At 41.4% G+C, this 23,209-nt stretch overlaps 1 protein-coding gene across 1 annotated transcript in view; it reads right to left on the reverse strand.

Moving 5' to 3' along the window:
- The window catches only part of epha3 (eph receptor A3), a 92,852-nt gene that overhangs the window by 56,806 nt on the left and 12,837 nt on the right, over positions 1-23,209 (reverse strand). Inside the window, 1 exon segment of the mRNA XM_018701660.2 lies at positions 19,045-19,705. Within this exon segment, the coding sequence (XP_018557176.1) occupies positions 19,045-19,705 (661 nt within the window).

The following is a 23,209-nucleotide window of genomic DNA, read 5'->3' on the forward strand; positions in this document are numbered from 1 at the left end:
GTAACAAACTGAGTTAAATACAAAGCTTTCAGAGTGGTTCTGTGCCACACACACACACACACACACACACACACACACACAACTGACCATCAAGCAAAAAGCACTTCTTTGGGTAGCAGAAACTAAAGCTGTCAAAGTTGATATAGGTCTTTTAATAGAAATGAGATACTGACCAGTCTGTGTCATCCACATCTCCCTCCCTGACCACAGCTTGTGAAACTGAACTCAACACTCTGTAAAACCTGCAATGAAACCCGCCTCACCCCATTTTAAAAAGCTAGAGTTATAGTGTCTTCTAATGGTCTAAATCCTGTTTCAGAAGCTTTACTCACCCAGAGAAAAGCCACATTCAGTGGAACTGGATTTGTAGTTTAATTTTTTATAAAAATCATAAAAAGCTATCAGGTGCAAAAGCTTTAACAAAAAATATTATAGTCAAACTCTTCTTTTCCCACCGTCTACAATTTGATGAAAGGCTTACTGTCTAACACATGAACAGGACAGGACACCAGCAAAACCAATCAATTAATTCTTGCTCAGGAAAACTCTCCATTCTTTTTAGCATCAGTGGTTAGCCGTATTGTTGGTTCATGTTATGAGGAGTGGCAAGAGCAAGAAAGGCTCTCACTGCTGTCATTCATCAAGGAAGAAAGTGGACATTCATCATAGGGTTACTAAAGAATCCTGTAAAGAATGGGCTTCCACGGCCCATTTAAGCTCAAACCACAATTTCAGTACTTTTGTGTATTATCTTAGTATTAAGCAGCATTATTAAGGAGCCAAGTATATTGTTACTTTCAATTTGAGAAATTATTCACAATTAGTGTAATGGCGAATATTTGGAAAAACACAAAGCTGGCTGGACAGTCTTTCTCTCCATCACACACACACACATATACACACGCACACTGGTGTCCCCCTTAATATTGGGGCCAGTGACAGGCTGAAAGGCGAGAGTGATGGATGGGCAGGGCTTAATCACCTTTAATCAGCTCCGTCCTTGAATAATGATGAACAGCCTATTTTACACACAGAGAATGCAGAGAGAGGGAGAAGCTTTGAGAAAAGATGTCTGTCACATGCTCTTTGTTGAATTCATAAGTAGCGGCAGATGCCGTCCCTCCTCCTTTGCTTTCACTCCATACAACCACTTAGTCAATGCAGCACTTTCACTTCTTACAAGCTACATGCGGTTGAGTTTTCCTGCTTGGCTCACGCATTGTCATCCGTGTATCTTTACCATATAACAAAATAAAGTCATAACAGTCGATGCCTTCATTTATCTCAGCAAATGCGAGACGGAGGTGTTGTTTTGTTATGTGACTGCCACTTAAGAAATTCCACAGAAAGCAGAGAGAGAAATATACTGCAGCTCTCAGTAGCAGGCACTGTGAATGCTAAAACATGCCCTCAGCACTCCAGGAGTAAAAAAAACATTCAAAAGCCAAGTTACTGTTGAACACACAAAGTTAAAAAAAATTCATTTCAGCTACGTCTTTCCAATACCACCAGGTTGTATGTGTATTTTTGATCTTTTGCATCAATGAAAAATAAAGCACACAATTTATGAATAGCACAGCAAATTTCAGGGAACCCAAAATGTACAAATAGCAGTGAATAAGATTTTTTTTCTGCCATAATTTTTACATAACCTAAAAGCAGAGTGAGCCCCAGCCATGGCCTTACCCTTCTAACTCCTCCCACTCTCCAATCAACCACTCAAGGCTCTGCGTGGTTGACAGGCAGCTGAGGGGCAGCACCGCCAGGCAAAGCCTGAAGCGTGGGGGGCCTGGCAGGGCGGCTGGGCCCCAGGACAATGCCATTACAGTGGGGATGAGGACCGCATGAATGACCTGAGGAAATCATGGGGCCAGCAGGAATGTTCTCCTGCTGGGCGCACACATGGTATTTCACTCTACAGCAGGGTGATAACCCCCACTCTCACCAATAACAGCCACCCAGAGCAGTCCATCATTAAAAAGAGAGCTGGTCAAGGGTTCTCACTGCATGAAAATGCAGAGCATAGCACGAATACATGTATGCAGAAATATGAAAGCTGGACAGAGTTCATGATCTTTACAGACTCCCTTTTGAGTTCATCAAGGATGTGCATACACACTGGACCTTGTGCTCTTTTTAGACGACTGACTTATTCAGTGTTCATTATATAAAACGTCTCACTGTCATGATGGTGCTCCAGTGTTTCCCTTTAAAATACAAAGGAATTCATTTAAACAGTCAATACACAAACACACACTATAGTAGCTAAAAACTAAAAAGTTATCCTTTTACTGAACACCTGTAGAAACCAGCTATCAACTATTTCCATTTCCCCCCACAGAGTAGCCAGCCTTCCATACCAATTGACAAGAGTGCGTATTTGTGAATGGCCTCCCACTGAAGGGGACCCTGAGTTCCATGCAGTCTCATGTGGCCCCATGATTGAAGCCTCAAAGGAGCCAACAGGAGCATGTCACCACCCCATACAGAATAACCTATAGTATACATTACGTACTATTCATTGGCAGCAGCCACAGGTTACTATAGTTCACTGGCTGACAATAGTCTTGAGGGTCAAAAATCCAAAAAAAATCCATGGACCTCAAACTTGTTAGAGGGAAGGATAAGGCAACAGGTTATGGATACCAATACCTGCATAGTCATGCACAGCAACGTTGTGAGTGGCCTTGCTATCACATTTGACTGAATAGAACTGACTGACTATGAAACCCCACACAAATAACACTGATATCAGTAGAATAAAGTGTGTATTTTTTAATGATGAAGAGTAAGCTTTGTCTCCCATCAGTTCTACATAAAGGCCACAGTCACACTCGATGCCTTAAAATGATGTTATTTTCTCTATGGAACACCGATCAGACTGCGTTTTTTTTCCACTGAGAGGCATTTCACTGGTGCAAGCCAACAGGCTGTCAGTCACTGGAGGACTATATGTAACTACCAATGGTTAATCGGATTCAGGTAAACGAAAAACACAGTAGCAATAAATAAATGTATAAAATTATTTCTCAAAGCTCCAAATATTGAGAGCATTTCTCTACTCAGAGGTGAACTTTGCTCAGATTAAGATGCTGTGCGCTCCTCTAAAAAGGTAACACCGCAGACACGAGGTGAAAAATACATCCAGTGTGACTGTCACCTTATATAAGTAGCACATTTGATGATACAGCAGCAGATACAAACTGAGATATCAGCTCTATAGGTGAGGAAATGTTAAATTATGACAAGTTTGCTTCACACTTGTGAAAAGGTGAAGTGTGCTATATGCAGCATAACTGTAGATCTCAAGACACCTCCATCCTGTATTCCTGTTCAACTTTCCTGACTCTAACCATTCTCAACTACTGAGAAACAGAAATATTTGGTATTATTAGATAATAGGTATAAAAGGTTTACTAGATGTATCAATTTAAAATCTTATAGGATTTAATTTGGAGCTTTGACTGTAAGGATTATTGCATTGTATGAGGGTATACAGACACAATTTGGTTTCTCCCATTCCTAAAAGGCAGTCTGCATAGATAGACTTGGTATTTACGTATGTTTTAAAATATCAAACAGACTGGCTGTAATATGTCAAAAAACATACTGCATTTATGAAAACATTGTCCAATGTTAACCAGATGTTAAGAATCTAGTGCAATTAACTGAAAGTGATGTGGTATGCTCCATCTAACTCAACAGGCTTCCTCATCTTTCCCATGCACTGGAAGCGTCTGTCGTGCCAGTAAAACCCTTCTTCTCTTTCCTTATTGTTTTTATAGGCCCATAAATAGTCCAGGCTAAATTAATGAGGCCACAGAGACGGTGATGGAGGAGTGAGGGGATAAAGGAATGGAAAGATGAAGGGAGTGATAGATGGCATCATTATAACGCAGCACATCTCACTTAACAGAACTGTTGGCTTTGGAAGTTGTCATGTTTTAGCATGTGCCAATTTCAGTCTCGCCTTCCGTGAATGTACAAACATACACACACACACACACACACACACACACACACACATACACACTTAGAAAAACAACGTAGAGAGGAGAACAAAGCTCTTTGAAGCACCACATTCACACACACACACTCTAAATAGATACAAATGAACATGAACAGAGATGTATGCACAAACACACTATATGCAAGCTGGACCAATGAGCTTATGTTAAGCACCTCATTCTGTATAAACACTAAATCATGCACACACAAAGATGTAAAGAAGCTAGCCCTCTCAAGTGGCCAATAAACACACACACACATAAAAAAACCTTTTCAAGCACAATTCACTTATATATGTACACATACACACACGCACACACACACACCCGAACACCATCGTAATTAGCTCAACTGCAGCTATGAGAAATGAAGATAGAGTCTATTCTTTCCCCACCTGGGGACAATTTACTGAGTATCTCAGTTAAGCTGAGCACACTGGTAATTAACACTGAGTCCCAGTCAGTTAGCTGGCTGATAGCAGAACTCTGTATTACTGCATTGTTTTAAGTGAAAGACTTTACAGAGCCCATTTTCTACAAACCAGAATGAGTCATTCTTCACTGCAGCATCCTCACACCAGAAGGAGAACTTAAAATTCATATGGAGTGAAAGACTAATTACAGGAACTAGACCACACTTAACAAGTGCTACACTGAACAACTCTTTAGCTCCCTGTTTGACACAAAGACACAATTCCTGCTGGTTGCTGAATGGGTGTACACTTATTTTTTGGTGCTTCAAAAAATTCCTAAAGATTTGGAATCAAGTCACTATAAAGTCGTTATATAATTGGTTTTACATGTGAAAACATGAAAAAAATTCTGACAGAAATCCCAAATATTTAATTGTTTCTTAACTGAAGGCCTGTGTCTCACAAATTTCACACATTTTTAGTTTCTGAGATATACTGTAATGCTGGCAGACAAATGCACATACAGTTAAAAATTAAAATGCGTAGCGAAATAACAACCCATACACATTGATGTGCAGCGTTGGTACGTCGGTGGGGGATATTGACAGACTAGATTTGTTGGGTCTCTCTCTGTAAATACCTATTTTAAAGAGTATGGTCTAGACCTGCTCTATACGAAAAGTGCCTTGAGATGAATTTTGTTGTGATATGGCACTATATAAATAAAATTGAATTGAATTGAATTGAACTACATTAAAGTTGTTTGGTTCATTATTAAAAGGTATGTACGCCAGTGGTGAATGGATGGCTGTGTAATTAACACCTTTTTTGCTGATAATGTTATGCAGTACAATCTATCAGCGATCAAGCAGTCATGTCTCCCTCTCCCACACTTCCTGTCTCGCAACCCTCTGCACGTGTGTTAAAGGTTCATGTGTCACTCAGCACGACATTAGCATGGTAAGTACATGCAGATGGCAGTCACAGCCAGTAACCTTTCAAGACCCATTTGCATGTAAATCAATGGATTAATTGGCTAAAGCTCATTAGAGTTGGGGTCTCATCAATAGCACACACCTAAATTACCCCTGGCACTGAGCTGTCATTCCCAACCCACCCACCCCAACACACATGAGTCTTGATTGGGAACTTGGATCCACAAAAGACTTAATTTGTGTCATTTTACCACAAAGATTGTTCATTTTCTTCTATTGTACCAATAAATACATGAGATTTGAATCTTTCAAGTAACCAATAACTGTCAATCCTGATGTCCATTTACTAATTATTACTCATTAAATGTTCATAGCAGCATATAGAATTTCTTCTCTGATATTGGCAGGCTGGCTTGGAGAGCCTCTGCAATGGAACTGAGGTCAGAGGAATCTGATCAAAATGTCGCACTACAAGTATTTCAGATTAAACTCAGCTGCTTTCCTGACTATGATTTATCCATCAGGAATATGATTTGTGTAGTGACTAAATAAAATATATATATCAATCAGATGTAGAGGTCAGAAACTTAAGTGAAAGGTCATTATCAGTCCTTGCAAATCAATATAGCTGTTTGCACCAACAGCCATACAAAGCCAGCCCACAGAGCAGGGAATCATGTTGGAGTCAGTGTGCAGGTCTTGCATTAATCAGTTAGATTTCTCTAACATTCCTTGAGGGTTTGCACTTTAGCATCGCCTCCAGGTGCTGAAATTGAACAGTTAATAGCAAAAGACTAGCAGAGCGGAAGAAATTGAAAATTGGTCGGTTGTATCGCTAGGCGTGGGCCGTGCTACCTTCACCTTGACAAATGCTTGGTGCCATCCATTTGAACAGGGAGAGATGAAGGGAAATGAATCGCAGGAGGTGGGAAATCTGTGGATGATGAGTACAGTAATCTTGTTGGACACTGCTGTCTGCCATTTTTCTCTGCTCATCTTCACATGGCTTCTGACGTCCCATGCATACTTGTGTGTGTGTGTGTGTGTGTGTGTGTGTGTGTGTGTGAGTGTGAGAGTGAGAGAGAGCGAGAGAGAGAGAGAGAGAGAGAGAGAGAGAGAGAATATGTGAATGAGTGTGTGTAATTCGTAAGAAAGGTCAGTGCTCATCTCCACAGTATCCCTCAACCTTTAAAGGTTGGATCTTTTGTCCTGGTGTAAGTGGCTCTTTATTCCAGCCTCTACAAGAGAAGAGACTTTGACAAAAACAAAGAGGGAGGCTTCTAGTTTGAAGGCCACAGCTTTAGACAGATTGGCCGAGCAACTTGTTGGTCAGTTGTTGACACACAGTGGTGGTACTCGTAAAGACATGAAGTGCTAAGAAGCTAGGATGTTGGGGCTAACTAAAAATACTGTGCTGCAACGGTCGTAACTCTGTCGGCTATAAGTTGCTAAAAAGTTAATATCATGAACCATTATCATCATCATTATCAGCTTAACACTACAAATAATATTACATTATGTCATGCCCATTAACTTTAACTTCACCACTGAGACTAAAGAGTCTCCAAACAAAATAAACCACATTTAAAAGCAAATAGCAGCAGATTCAAAATTCAGGCACAATAGTATATATTTTCATCCTTTGCACTGCGAATGTAGATTTTTTTTTTTTACTTTTCTTGATATTCTGACATACGATATCTGATCATCTAAATGAGGTTCATTGCATTCTTTCAGTTGAAGCTAAAAAAGGTTGAGTAATTCTTGATGGTGAAAGTATTTTAAGCAGAACAATCAATATTACGCCCAGAGTCAGTGTAGTGTTTAGATGCTGAAAATTATTGGGGAAGATAAAAACAACTGTATTCAATAAGAATGGCTTTTATCTAGATTGCTTGACATGGTCACTAAAGAACATAAAGGCAAACACAAAGATGAGAAAAACACACTCATATACACACATGCACACACAAATGTACACACAGCTGTGGGCCTTTAAGGTTGGCCGGTGTGGTTTAGTGTTGCAGCTTCCATGCTTGGTTGCTCTGGGCATGCTCTGTTGTGTTTGGCATTCAGCATGTAGGGACAGCTAAAGGCCTGATCACTGAGGCCTGACTGATTTTAATCAGCAAACCCCAAACTGACACACACTCATATGCATACACAACAGTAGTGGATGTCTCAAGTGCACATCAACACCCTCCCCTCCTCTCTTACAGATATGCACACAGACACACACATACATACACACACACACACACACACACACACACACACACACCAGAGGGCATGTCATTCCATCTGACACTATTTCTAAGTCAACCGCCATGGCAGACAGTAAAATGTCACCATTCTCCTTGCTTCTTGTGCGTGGATAGGGATGGGTAGAGTGTGCAATGAGAGTGCAGGGACCTTTTCCTTCTCCCCTGTTCCTATCTCTATCAAAAGTGGAAGTAGGGAGAGTCAGGGATGCATGGAGTCTGAGTCTATGGATCATTTGAAAAAGACAGGACTGTCTGGAACACCAGTGACTCTTCAACAGGGGCACAAGCTGAGAAATAATTTGAGAGGAGTTACTATATTTTGGGTGCGTTCACACAAGGGTGAATGGAGTCCACTTACACTGGATTGTTTAAAGTCTTTGCAACTGAAGAAGGTAAAGTTCTGCATCATTCACTTAGAATCCATGTTTTTGTTCTCTCTCTGGATATCCCCTGAAGTTCCATCCAATTAGTTCTGCCTTGTGCCCATGAGACATCTTTACCAGGTTTGCCACTTCCTCAACTGGCTCTTCACTGTAAAACTCTCCACATCGAGCTCTGTCACTGAGAGTGATGCCAGCATCCATTAAAAGAAAGGTTACTCTAACTGCTTGTCTCCACAGTGTCTTTTTTTCCAGGCACAAGCTCAAGCTTATGCTGGTGGCTGAAGTCATATTTGAGGGTCACAACAAAAATTGACCTGTAAATCAAAGAGCTTTTGTGGCTTTGCGGCTCAAGTCTCTCTTTACCATACTTGCCCAATATAGCTGCTGCAACATGGACTCAGGTTATCCCTTTAACCAACACTTGTGGACAAATTTTGGAAATACCTAAACTCCAGACGTGACAGGTGCTTCACTAGAGTGGAGTTTCTTTCCTGGAGACAACAATAGCCACAGACTTGAAGATGTCTACCTTTTGTGACATCTTTCACTAAACAGCATGGGCCAACAGAGGGGTACAAGGCTACAGTCTGGCTCCCACCTTAGACACTAAGCAGCATTCTACTTTCACTGTATGAACGCCAAATGGATTTTAACAGCCCTGGCACCCTATACCATCAGTGTCTCGTACAGGGTACCTGGTTGAGCTCGGTTATAGTGTGCATAAAAAGAGTTCAAAAGAAACTGGACCTGAAAACTCAACCTACACCTTTTCAAAGACTTTCATTCTAATTCTGGAAATACAAGCCTTTTCAAAACTTGCCTCTGACCAGGTTTCTTTGATCCATTCCAGCATGCTCTGAGTCAAAATCGGGGAAACAGGCAGCCAGTCCATCCGAGGGCAGTGCCATGGAGAAATGTGTGTACATTTTGAAAACTCTGGAAATTGATGTCTTAATCTATAAGTGTGGACAGAAGACTGTTTGAACTACAATAAAAAAGATTGTTCAATTCAGTATTGGTTTTACATAAATAAATGCAATGAGCAAGTTAAAGCTGATTTCAAATTCATTTCAGAGTATGTGTGTGTGTTTTCATGTTTGTCAGTGAGAAGCGGTTCCTGCTGTGGTAAGCACTTTGTCTTCCTCTCCTCACCTCTGCTCACTTTTGGTTTACTAATGACCTGTATATATTGACAGACATGTCTCTCACACTTATGTTGTGCACTCGTTCTCTCTATATCTCCCTCTCTTTCTCAGACACACACACACAAGCACACAAAAGTGCACACAAAAGTGCACACAGACACACACACAGTTCCCAGAGGGGCTATGATGCCTCACTTCCTGCAGACCTGATTAAGATGGAAGACACAAACAATAAAAACACCAAGGTTACCAAAGCAAGGTCAACAACACACAAGTAGACACAGGTACAAGGAAATAAAAACATTCAAAAATACAAAGGAGAGACTACCAGATAGGTAGTCAGTTGTATACAGTATAACCATTAGTACTATGCTACTAAGTGAAAAAAAAAAAAACAAAGGAAAAAAAACTTAGACTGTAGTATGTGCATGGAAAACTCATGCAATACTATCACACTACACTCTACCCAGCTGTTAGTCTGTATCTCAGCATGTCAAGTTTGTGAGTGACAGCTCGGGCTTGATTCTGTTTTTATTGACGTGTAATATTATTTAGCATTAGAGAACAGTCGTGCTGTCAAAGGAAGCTCTGCTGTTTCATACCAGAACAGTTTGTGTGGATGGGCAGAGCAACTCAGGCTGCTGCTGAGAAAGTACAATGATCAAAAATCTGAGTGACTGTGAGCTTCCTGTGGCGACAGAGCTTTTGGACAGTTGAGTGCAGCAATTCTAACATGTCATTACATCAGTGGTAACGGTCTATATGGCTAAGACTTGCCAGAACTGCCACTAGATTTGCATGCTGTGCCTTTATTCTCAAAAGTGCTAAAAGAGATTTTGCTGTCTTTGCTCGACTGTCATTAAAGAGTGCAGTGTTTGTTGAAACGGAAAGGTTGTTACGGTGACATCTGTGGCACAGCAGCACAGCAAGATCAGACAGCTGCTGGAAGACAGACATTTATGCTGTGACGCTTGGGTGTTTCAGACTGAAATGACACTGGGAGGCCTTCTCTTCACTGAACGCATCGCAGCTGTACAATCAGATGATGCGTCTGACAACTACTCACAGATTCACTATACATGCCTACAGGATGTGTTCAGATAAGTGAGACACTTGACAGCCGTAGCCCCTAGATGTGAGTGAGGTTGCAGTCGAGGAGGCAGCGTCACATCTTCAGCACCAAGGACAGCAGACATCACACACACCAGGTTTACAGTAATAGGTCTATTCTATTCATGAGTTAGATTCACAATGTGATAGAGGCTTACACTGAATACCTATGTCTTACAGTTGTAGTCATATTATGAAAAGTGGTAGTGGTATTGCAATTAGGCTCTTTAACAGGCTATGACTGCTGACCACAGAAGGTGGACATCAGAACAATGCACATGAAAAATATAGAGATAGAGATTTGTGAAGGGAAACACTAACAATTGTAACAGATAGTGATAACAGGGGGAGCAGACAGAAAAATGCATATGAGCTGCTGATTATACTGTCGATCAGCGAGAGTCCCAACTTACTGGAACACTTGAAAGCAACACACAAATGAAAACGATTAGTGGAGCAATGCTGAAAAGAAACAAACATGTCAGCCTCTGTGGATGTTGAATTGACAGAAGTAATATCACAAATCACAAAACAGGCATTCTGTGCCAAAAAAGTTTTCATCGGGGCTCTATATCCCTGTGACAGCTTGCTTTCTTTCTTTCTTTCGTGCTTTCACCTCCCCGTCTCTCCTCCCCCCCGCCTGCACTTCCCTCTCCAGCTTGCTCCCCTCTCATCTATCAGGGATGATGGAGTGACTACCCTGTTCTGCTCCTCCATTTCCCTCCCCTGTTGCATTACATGTGTATCCAAACATCCACTGTGTCTGTCAAACAGGACACTTCTCGCCATGTCCATACCCCTCCGTCCTTGTCTGTCCACTGAGGCACACACTCACACACATGCACCCACACACACACACACACTAGTAATGTCAGTAGTTCCACAGTGATCATCCATCAGTGTTAAGCCACACCCGTGGGCTGGATGTGGATTTGCACAGGAGCACATGCACACACACACACACATACACACATCTACATATAAAGATAAATTAAACATGTGTGCTCTTTCTCTTCTTGTGCTTCTTTTTTTATTGTACCCACACTGAGTCTCTCTGTACATTAAACACACAGAGACCCACACTTGTATTCATACACACATGCACTTACACTCACACAGAAAGACTGACCACTGTGAAGTGGTCAGGGGCCTCTCCGACAAATAAACACCCCATCTATCTATCTATGCCTCCATTTCTGTTTTAGGCCTGGTTGTGTGCGCATTGGAGTGTATTTGTCTCTGTGTGTGTTGAATTCCTGAGCCTGTGGTTACCAACAGCTTTGAAGTCCCAACAGCACCAGGGCCCCGGGGTGACAGACTTACCCACCACTCCCAGCCTGCTCTGGATGGCCCATAAAGAGAAAAGCAAACAGGCAATAATACCCTGAATGAACAAACCTTTCCTGCATCCTTGGCTACAGGCTCCTCATTGGCCTTGTATGCCAGAAATACACACACACAGGCACACACATACACACACACTGCATCAGTGACTATAATGCACACAAAGATAAAGAAATAGACACTGATTTAACAGGGACTGAGGCAAAGACATATGCTCATGCAATATTTCACTCTCCTTGTATAGCAGTGGATAAGCATATGAATGTGCACTGACTCTCTCTCTTTGTGCATGCAGGCACTCAAACAAAAATGCAAATGCGCACACCCACAGACATGCATGTACAATACAGTATGTGAGTATGTACAAGATCACTGCTGAGTTTCCTTGCTTAGTGAGTAATTCTTGCCTTTGGGCTGCAGCTGAATAGTGTCTCTAATTGCTCATCATCTCTCTCTCTTTCTGTCTGTGTGTGTGTGTGTGTGTGTGTGTGTCTCTCTCTCTCTCTCTCACACATACACATACACACACATACACACACACACACACACACACACACACACACACACACTTTCTCACCCTCTCTTTCCCTCCCTCCAGTCAGATTTCCCTCCTAGCTGCTGTGTTGTAGAGTCAGTATGATTGCTGTGGGCTTCTCAGCATGCTTTAATTAGCTGAGTTTGATTTTGCAAATCAAGGTTATGGAAGATCCTCAAAAAGTCGAATAGTACTGGAGGTGCTCAAAATTTGGGCAGCAATGATACCAGTACACAGAGAAATATAACAACATAAACACATCTGTTTTACCTGAGGATGCACCTCTAAACACAGTCACACATTACTGCATGAACAACTTTGCATGAGAGTGCATGGATTCCCTTTTTCCCTGTCTTCAGCCACAACACAGTTGCTTACAAGACAACAAAGGAGGGGAAATAGAGCAAGATCCAACGCAACTTGACACACAGGAGGTGATGAGGTGATGTCTGAGGTGTGGAAACAAAAACTTTTCTGCCAACAACTTTCAGTTTCCACTGTTTAGGAAAGACTTAATTTTTTACTCATTTTGATTTGTGCAAGCATACATGTTGGTTGGTTTGGTAGTTGGGATGCGATTCCAGGAAAAGATTTAGCGAACAGATTTAGCAAATTTTGTATAGTGTTAACATCATGAATCAAGACCTCTCTCACTGGAGCACTCAATCCAGGCCTTGTCCTCTCTCCCAGCCTCTCCTCTCCCTTTCAGTTCCAAAAGGGCTAAATACCAGGCAGCACACAGCCAAAAGACTGCAGGAAAGAAAGCCTCCACACTAAGCTAAACTGACACGAGAGGAGGAGACTGAGGCAATGGAACGCCAATGTTAAAGCAGAGCCATGTACAGTATAACACTTCATTCACCCAAACTAATACACACTTAGACACAGGTCAGCATAAAGTGATGTGATTCCCTGGACTGGTTTGGAAAATGTGTGCGACGGAAGTTAATGAGTAACACCTGCTTTCAAAAACAACCATGAAGGTGCCCAACAGCAACAGGCTATTGTTGCACTCGGCTAGACTGTGCAGCTCCCATTGTGAATGTGTGCAACTATAGTATATGATGTGTAACAGGGTGCAGCTGGAACAAGGAACAATGGCTCAGAGGATGCAGTGAACTGGATAAATAAAGGCTACAACTTAGAGATGCACACAGAGAGAAACACATGCACAGTAAATGCAAACACATATCTAACAACAAAAGAAGACAAGAACAGAGGCAGTGGTGTACATTTGCCTGTTGCTGGATTAGAAATAGTGTCTTTGCAATTTTTGGGGATGTGGTGTTGCTGTTGATGTGTGCATGCGCATGTGTAGAACTGACATGTTCTTGTGGAGAGCCGGGCAGTTATATAATGGCCAACACAAACAAACAGAGCCCTTCCAAGGGACTAGAGGGGAGCCAATAACCCCATGAATTCACAGCACTCAGCCTCAACAGTCTGGCAGAAAAATATACAAAAAAACACAGTACAAAAAAACAGTATGGGTGATGGGAAAAATAAGAAGGAAAATGTAAGCACAACTGTAGGACTTTTACAGTGCTGCCAAATCACTTACTCTTGCTCTTATGGTTGTTTGATCAATCAATATTTGAAAAAGAAACAGGAACACTATGTGTAACATACTTTATCTTGCATACATAATTATCTGATTGCCACCTTGGATCCCAAAAAAACTGAGCATGACTGTAAAATACAATAACATCCAAGGCCTGCATTGGATAACAGCAGTATCTTCTGTGGTAAGCACTGAGCTGCATTATGGGATTTTTGATAGGGGAAAGAGAGACTCCAAAACCAGCTCACAAAAATACATCTAACAGAGTAAAGCTAGCATCCCATTGGAGTCCTCTGTGATGAATGCAAGTCCAATATTCACTGGCATTTTAGTTTTGGTTTGGTCTGACCACTCCTGAGTAAAGTATGTGTGTCCCTGTTGGCAAGTCAAATGCTAAATGAGTTTCTTCAGCAGTCATGTTGGTTCTCCACCATTTTGCATCAACCCTTGGGAACAGCAAACCAAAACAATAAGATGAAATAGATATAAAAATTCAGTGGGATTGGCAGCACTAGCGACCCTAATGACATTACAGGGACACATTTGATTCATGGTTGAAGCTGAATTGAGCTTTGCTTAAAATCAAATGATAAACCTCTATGCTGAATCTTTTTTCAAAGAGCTGAGCTTGAGCGTTCAATTGGTCAGGTCGATGTAGGCTTGCGTGACAAAGTCAATGAAAGACGTATAATGCGAGTCCAGCATGTCTGCTTGAAAGCCAAGCATGTCTGTGCATGAGGGCAGCAGCTAAATCACTTAAGCGAGAGAGTGGAGAGTGATATAAAACATTCGACATGAGATGGGCGGCGGGCTTTGAACCAGCAGCCAAGACCATCAGCCACTGGGGTGAGCGGAGCGAGGGAGGGAAGAAGTGAAGGAAGTAAACAAGGAGAATAAAGGCACTGTTATTTGGAAATGCCAATTTCAATGCAGTCATCAAAAACAAATTCTGTTAGAAGATTTATCATCAGCACAAAACAATTTCTTTAGAATTCTCATTTAGGCTGCTCTGTGGTGCTTTAATACCTGATGAAATTAGTTTTATTTTAATTTCTAAAATTCTTTTCTTTCTTCCTCTACTTGTATTAAGATATGGATAGTAATCCAAGCAAGACCAGCAACTCATGCTTGAGCCTATGTGTCCCTGCATCTTTGTGTACAGATTTACTGCATATGTGTAATTGTAATAAGCATTATGGTGCTGGCAAGTTTGAGGATTGTGTGTCTTGATAAATCCAGCAAGAATGTAAACCTGGGTCTCTCCTGGAACATACAGCAGAACAGCTGCTTGCATTTGCAAAAAAAAAAAAACACACACACACACACACACACACACACACACACACACACAGAAACTCGACAGACAGACATCCGTTTGCTGTTTTAGGATCAAATTAGGGTTGTAGGAATTTCACACTGATGGTAGATAGGAGTTAGTTCACCTGCTGCAGTCTGTTTTAATGACAGATGAAAGACCGACTTAGCGAGATTAGATCTGGCCTCACATTCTCAGTGGAAAGGCCGAAGTCTGCTCACAAAACATACAGTAATCCCGACGATGACTGACGCGCGAATTCACATCGTACAGTGTGAAAAAGTCCAAATCCACTCACTGCCTCCCTCCCTGACAAAATATCTGACATCTTCTACTCTGATATAGATGATGAAATATCAAAATATGTTCACAGCAATATACACTGCATCCTGTGAAATATCTAATGACACATATACATTGCAGCCATCAACCACACACGTGCACGCACACAAGCACACACTCTCGTAATGGCAGCTCGCACATGGTGACCCACTGCCAAAGCCAGACAGAATTCATGTGCTCGTTTGAAGGCGCCACTGAAAAAAACATCCTTCCTTTCACAAACATTTCTCGCTATATATACAAATACACACACACACACACATTCACAACCCAGCAAGAGTCAGTCAGTCTAATACAAGAGTGTACTCTGCTAAAGCCCTTAAACACACTTTGGAGTCTGCATAAACAAAGGCAACTGCTCTCATACTCTCTTCCTCTCTCGCTCACAGACACACACACACACACACATAGAAAACAGACTTGGGTAAGTGAAAGACACTGCATCAAGGCGACTTGTCAAAGAAAACAAAGCATGAAATATTCAGCGAAGGTGCTCTTTCCACATCTGACTCAGAGCTAACAGTCAAAGCCAACAACACTAAATCCAAACACCTCTCTCACCACTCTCTGCATCTTAAATCTAAGTAACAGCTCCTGCCTGACAGGGTTTATGTTTAATCACTTGTTCATTTGTGGTTTTAACTGAATTTAATATGTTTGTTTATTTTGGTGAAACAATAACACAGAGAATTATTTCTCAGGACACCTAGGAGTCACTGAAGCATCTTCAGGAACAACAGATTTATTTCACTACAATTCATTTGAATAAAAATTTATCCACTAATAGAATGTGCAGTTTTGTCCCCAATTACAGCCCATTTGCAAAAAAAATCAACAACAACCAAACTCCTTGTGTATGACGTCATGGGGTTTAGAGCCCAATATGTGTCTGTGTGTGGGTCTGTGACATGTAACCACTTGAGAACATCTGTCACATCATGTCGACATCTGCTTCTATCTGTTTTAGCTGGCCATTGCACTGTAAATATGTTTTCATCTTTCTCGCTATCTGTCCGTATGGTGACTTAACCCTATGCGATCATCTATCTGTTAACATAGAGGGCCTGCAGAGCGAGCTGCGCGCTGGGGCCCCCGATGGCTGCATGCAGGGACTGAGGGGGCCTGTTGGTGCAGCTGTCCCACTCCAGGGTAACATAAGACCTTATTAGAGTCCATTAGACCTCTCTGAAACTAATAAGAGATTGTCAAATACATCCAAACATTCACACAATTCACAGAGAGACAGGAAGTGAAAGGAGGGTGGTAGGAGGGGGGTCAGGGGTCTGCCATTTGTCTATATAATGTCCCATGCTTGTATATTCAACTTTTTTGCCAACATTTTATAGTCATTTCATATTATCTATACCTTTAATTTATCAATAAAACTTGGATTAAGATTGTGAAATAAACACTTCAACACCCTTTTTCAGAAAAAAATAACTTCAGAGATAAATGTAATAAGGCCCAGTGTCTGTATCTATTCTTATCTCATTCTAATACTTGTTTTGTCATCATTTTTGCCTATATTTTTACAGCTCCCCTGACTTGTTTACATTTTGTATATACAAGGTTTTCATCTGACAGCTGCAACAAAGTTTTTCCTTGCATCTGGACAGTGAGACAGACTCATCTGGAGTCCATAGCCCCAGAAAAAGCTAGCCCTGACAGCAGGGGCTTGACCTGGGAGACTGGCTTTGATCTTTAATTAACACTGGGCATGGTTCTGGAGAGGAGAGAGTTGATGAACATAGAAGCATTTGCGAGCAGCTATAATAACTAGAGCTAAGCTAAAGACAGACAGCTTTCTTTTTTCAAACTTCCAACACTGTTTTAACTTTAAAGTCATTGTGGAACAGCCACAGTGCAGAGGTGGCTGCTTTCAAATAGATGCTGCGTCTGGCTTCTTAAGCAGAGCGAGGAGCTCTCTGAAACTGAGAAAAGGGGAGCACATATAGAACGACATGGACCACAGAGTCCTGCCACAACAAAGAGAAAGCGGGGTTTCATGGCACATGCAGCTGGTGCTTCTGTTTCCATTGCCAAAGCCACTGGGAGCAGTTTGCTCCTTGACATGGCCAAACAAAATATACAAAACACAAACCAGAAGAGCATGAAGTATGCAAACATATACACTGCATCTATTAACATTTTATGTAACACATGCATTGGGCTATTTAAATATGAATTTAAGCATCACTTTCTACAAAAATGCCAGGCATTGTGAAAACGTGCTGCATAGGACAAACTACTGCACAGATGCACAAATTCATGTTGCAGAGAGACACTGATGAAATAACTGCAAATGTAATTGATGAAAGCTGTAACAGCAGCCACAGAAGCCACACGCAGGAAATTTAATTTTGCATAAGTGGCCTGGCTGTGTTTTGTCTGTGTTCATATATATATGCATCACAGTATAAAGAAAATGTTTAAAAGTTGTTAAATAAATGCTTTTGTGAAACCCTATTGAAAAACATTAACACTTTTGGGAGGTTTGTAACTCAAAGTAATGTGGTTTCAAAACAGACTGGGATGTCATCTTATATGCTAAGATGAATGGCTCATTATGACATTTAACCTCTGAACCCACTCAGTTGCTTGATCCCAAAGGGGATATAAAATGGTTGTCAAAGGGCTATCATTTACTCAATGTTTTTGACAAAGCAGCTTGGGTGAAATGATGTGAGGAGAAGTAAAGACAATCAAAGGACAATTGCTTTCAATAAATTGTCTGAATCTGCAGTTAAAACCTCTAGGTAAAGGATGTTTCACAGAGCAATGTGTCACTCCCTGGATCTAGCACAGTTGCGTAGCACCAGGAGCCAAATAATTCTTCAGAGACTTCAATCATTGTTACATTTTGATTCTCTTTAACCACCAACTGGCAAAACCTCAAATCCCCTGCAAAACATGTGTGATGATGATAATGTAGTGGACGGAACCAAAAGTCAACATTCGGGAAAATTAAAGGCAGCCAGACACATACTTTTTTGACTTTTTTTACCACCTCCTGGGCGACAAACAGACTCTAGGGTGAGATCGAGTATCTCCAGACTCCAGTGTCTACCCAGTCATGCCTTCACCAACACCCACAACTATTGCCACAACTATTCCATTATTCACCACCACTCCAACTCACTCCTTTCTTCTGCATTATCAGCCCCATCCTTGCTTCTCTGGTTAAGATCTTCCCATAGCTAATGATGTGTCACAGAGAAGATTACTATTGAACTACTGAACACTGCAACCTATCACTCAAAGACTTGGATAACACGGCACACACATGCATGGAAACATAAAGGTACAACTACTGACTTATCCACCGACACTCTTTGGATTTTTGGGTTTGTTTGAAGGTGTCACACATACAGGATGCTCATGCACACACAAACATACACATACACATGCATACATAAAGGTTGAGCATTTGACATCAAAGATTCTGGGCTGACAGATATGAAGTGTGAGAGGCTTCACATCAAACACTTCACTTCTGCAGCCTTGGCAAACTTTGCATTGTATCACACACTGTATTATAAATAAGGGAAGAAATTCAGGCTGTGTTTTCCACAAAGAAATAATTAGAAAATGAGAGACTACACACAAAGAAAGGTAGACAACAGACAGAATGAGCGGGTGACAAGGTAAGCGTCAAGAAAATAAACACGACTGAAAGAAGACATGTCTTACTTTGGCAGGTGTTGCCTCTCTCCTCGTAGCCTGGGTTACATAGACACTTCCCAATAGGCACGAGCCACTCCCCCTCTGTGCTGCAGTACATTCGTGGAGGCTCCTCCTCTTTGGAGTGATTGACACATGAGCCTTTGACCTCCACCAGCGACTGGGAGTCCATGGGCACCGTATCAGGGAAGGAGGCCAGATTCCTGACAGTCTGCGGGCACTTCTTAAAGTAAACCCTCACTGAAACCAAAGCTACACAGGCGCCCACGTCCTGGAACGCCAGGTAGAAGCCCTTCTTTGTCATGGGACCCACTTCGCGCACCTCAGTGTTGAGCTTGAGGATGCGATCGCCGAGGTCCATTTGGGTGAAACTTTCATCAGCAGCAATGGTGTCGATCTTGGAGAACTGGTGCTCTCTGAAGTGGCTGCCCTGGTCGTCATCTGTCTCCAGGTAGAGGAGGTTGAAGGTCTCCTTGCAGGTGCCCAGGACCAAGGGGATGGAGTTGCAGTCCCTCAGGGTGAACTTGAGCTCCACATAGATCTTCTGGGCGGACTGGCGAGGTATCCAGTTGGTGCGAAGCCAGTTGTTCTGGCTGTACTCCATCACGTTGCAGACCTGGAAGGTCCTGATGGGAGTGTAGTGCTCATCCACCCCACTGATCTCTTCCCACTGAAAAAGATGGAGAAAAGGAGAGGTGGAGGACAGAGACAGAGAGTAGGAGAAACAGACAAGAGGGAGAGAGAGAACCAAATACAGGAGAAATAAGAGGGCAGATTAAAGGGAAAATGGAGAGGGAAGCACAGCAAGGGATTGTCAAAGAAGCAGGCAGAGTTGTAAGAGCAAAAATAGGGAATTTAAGAAATGATGGAGGGTGTAAAGGTGGGGAAAAGAAAGCAATTAAATAGATGTGAAGAAAAGGTAAAGAGAGGAAACGTAAGTGAGACAGAATGTTTTGGGTGACAAGAGAGGTGAGCAAAGAAATGAGAGGAAAGCAGAAGAGGAAGAAACAGGAAAGAGGGAATTTGGGATCAGAAGAGGAGGAATATGAGGAGAAGAGGGGAAGGTAGCAGAGAGAAAAATAAAGTTATATCCACCCTGTAAGCATTTACAGATGAATTATTTAAATTCAGATTCACTCTCACTGAATACTAAGCATCTAATAAACACTTAAGGGTGAAAAATCACACTACCAGATCTTGTGTAAATTACTCAGATTAATTAAAAGCAAACTTGCTGCCTTAGCCAAATTTTCAAGATTAAGGCTCTGTGAAAATATCTCAGAGAAAAAGCACAAAGTGTAATTCTCAATCTGGCTAGATGTGTGTGTAGTTGCTTAATTGCTGTTAAATATTAACAAAATCTCGTAGCGTCTTTTTCCACCCTTAAACTAACATGTTTTTCTCTACAAGTGAGGGCTTTCAAGCTGCAGTCTTGGTTATTTGCATCACAGTACTACTGCTACTAAAGGAAACGTGCTGAATCCACTATGAAACAAAAGGAACTACGAAGTATAGACAGATGTGAGTGTATACCAGGAACGTTCGTGTCTATCTTACATTTTCCCTCCACTGGGAGAAAGCAATGAGAGAGGAGAGGAGAAAAAGAAAGCGGGGTCATTCCTTTTGAATCCAACACAGCGGGAAGACTCATTGATCATATGCTTTGGTTTCGCTGTCCCAGGCAAATCAACACTGAATCAGAGCAATGATGAATGGGCAAACACCTGAAACACTGGGCTCATTGTGGTTAAAATGACAGTCATTAGAACGAATGGGCATAAATGTGTAAATGGATGTTTTTTTTTCTTTCTGTGGAATTCAGAATGGATGTATGCCTGAATGAGCAGTGCTTTTTTTCAGAGAGAGAGAGATAGAGAGAGAGACAGACAGACTTTCTGTAGAGTAAGTGGAGACTGAATAAATGCTCCTTTCACACAAGAATTAACAGAAATATAAACCCACACACACATATATACATCCACATAAGGCTCATGTGAAGTGTTTAAAGTCCCATAGCAGGCAGACACAGCAGGTGCTCTCAGCCTGAATGCAGAAATTAATGACAAGCTAAGAAAGTCTAGGTTCTCTATTACATGTTTCTGTGTGAATGTTAGTGTGTCTGTGTGTGTCTGTGTGTGTGTGTGTGTGTGTGTGTGTGTGTGCGGGGAGTGTGGGCGTAAAGCCTATCTATGAGCAACCGGTGTTCAAGGAGCTCTCAGGCTGAAGGATGGCCACTTGCTTTTCATCTCACAGTCAAGTTAATAAAACACCCCTGCGAGGGGGAGAGAATGAGGAAGAGGGAGAGAAAAGTGGAGAAAGCGAAAGAGACAGAGCTGGAAAAACAGCAGAGAGAAGAAGGAGGGAGAGACAAAGTGAGAGGAAAATCGAGGGGAGAGATTCCATTGGTGTTTAGTCTCCCCCGTCATGCTTTCCTTGGCGTCACCTCATTCATCAGAGTGTAGTCCAAGCTCTCTATATGTCTAACAATAACAGGGGTAAGTAGACAGAACTGAGTGTCTAGAGAGGTGAAGCTAAACTTAACATTTCACCTTGCTATACTAACAACTCTAACAGCTTGACTTTAAATGTAAGTATAAAAATGATGTGATGACATGCAAAAAGGTCTGCTGACAGAGTCTGACACAACAGAAAGCTCTGCCACTAAGATTAGTGATTCTGTTGACATTAGGTTTGATAAGACAATGTATTTACGTGAACATAATGAAAAGAACATATCCTACTCTGCCTCAGCTTTATATATACTTTTCATTGTCAGAGCTAAACAACTTCTTTCTTCTCTTTATTGAAAGCAGCACAACCAGGGATCTTACTTTTGTGTGCAGATGTGATCTGCTGCTGCTTAAAAGTGCTCAATAACTATTACCTGCTCAAAATAATCTTTACAAAAACAGAGAGGTTCACATTTGGTCCAAATATACATAAAAAATAGGCCACTTGTGTCAGTGAAGGTGTTGATACTCAAGCCTTAACACACAAAGGTGGAATATGGGTGTAGAACAATGTTAGTACAGTGGATCCTTTGTTGCAACTCTGTCTAATAGAAATTACATTTGTGTAGTACTAATTAACAGCAGCAAATACATTACAAATGTAATGTTGCAAAAAAGTTACAAAAAGGATAAACATGTTTGTCTTTCATTTCTTTTCCCTACAATAAATGTTTTTTTGACAAAGTAGTGTGAAGCATCATTAATATTTTTTGGCTACAGTTTAGGAACTTAAAGAAGATTAATGAAAGATCTTGGTCTTGGTCAGACACTGAACAAATCACCATAATCAAACTTTATTTTAGTGTTCTTTACCTAACCTGATGTACCTCTTTCTTGTCTAGACCAACAGTTACGGTTCTTTCAAAATTAACTAAATGTAACTTCTGAGAGACATGGTGGTTTGTCAGTGCACCTTTTTGCCTCTGTGAGAAAATGCACAACATTAAAAGTTACTGCACCTGTTCATATGAAAACACATTTGTGGCAAAGAGTAATTTGGTTGTGTAAAAATATAAAAAATATTTCAACATCACAGCTGAAAAATGCTGTTTTTAAAGCTGGTTGTCTTTGTGGCCTTCTGTCTACCTCCTTATGATAGGATAATAGTCATGAGAAACAAGGAGGATAGAGCAAATGTAAATGGAACAGACTAAAGTTTTGCTCTGGATTGTGCCAACTTTGTCTCCATTTACTTTTCTGCTTTCCTTGTGTCTGTGTTTATGGATGTGCATGTGTATAATATTCAGTCTCTGTATACAGATGTCTGTGTACTTTCATGTCAAGCACAACGATATAAACTGGGCTAAATCTGAAGTGACAGCGGGTGATGAGTCTGTGCTTTTAAGCTGTCTCTGGGAGGGGTCTGATGTTTGACAAACACATGCAGGGTTCAAAATCAAATCCAGGTGGTGTGTATGTGTTTGCATGTATATGTGTATGCATATTTGTGTTAGGTGTGCTATATCCTTTTCTAGAGGAGATGACTCGATTTGAGCAAGTCTCTGCCAAAGTAAATAAGACCTCCGCTATGATGTGAGGATCCCACTCTGGAGGATAGCATCTATTACATGGAGTTACCTTCCTCATCCCCATCCCCAAACATTACATCATAAGAACTGAGTTCTCCAACCTTGAATCATTTTCCTGGGTTAGTTAGCCAAAGC

Source organism: Lates calcarifer, linkage group LG1, assembly GCF_001640805.2.
Source record: "Lates calcarifer isolate ASB-BC8 linkage group LG1, TLL_Latcal_v3, whole genome shotgun sequence".
NCBI classification, from domain to species: Eukaryota; Metazoa; Chordata; class Actinopteri; family Centropomidae; genus Lates; species Lates calcarifer.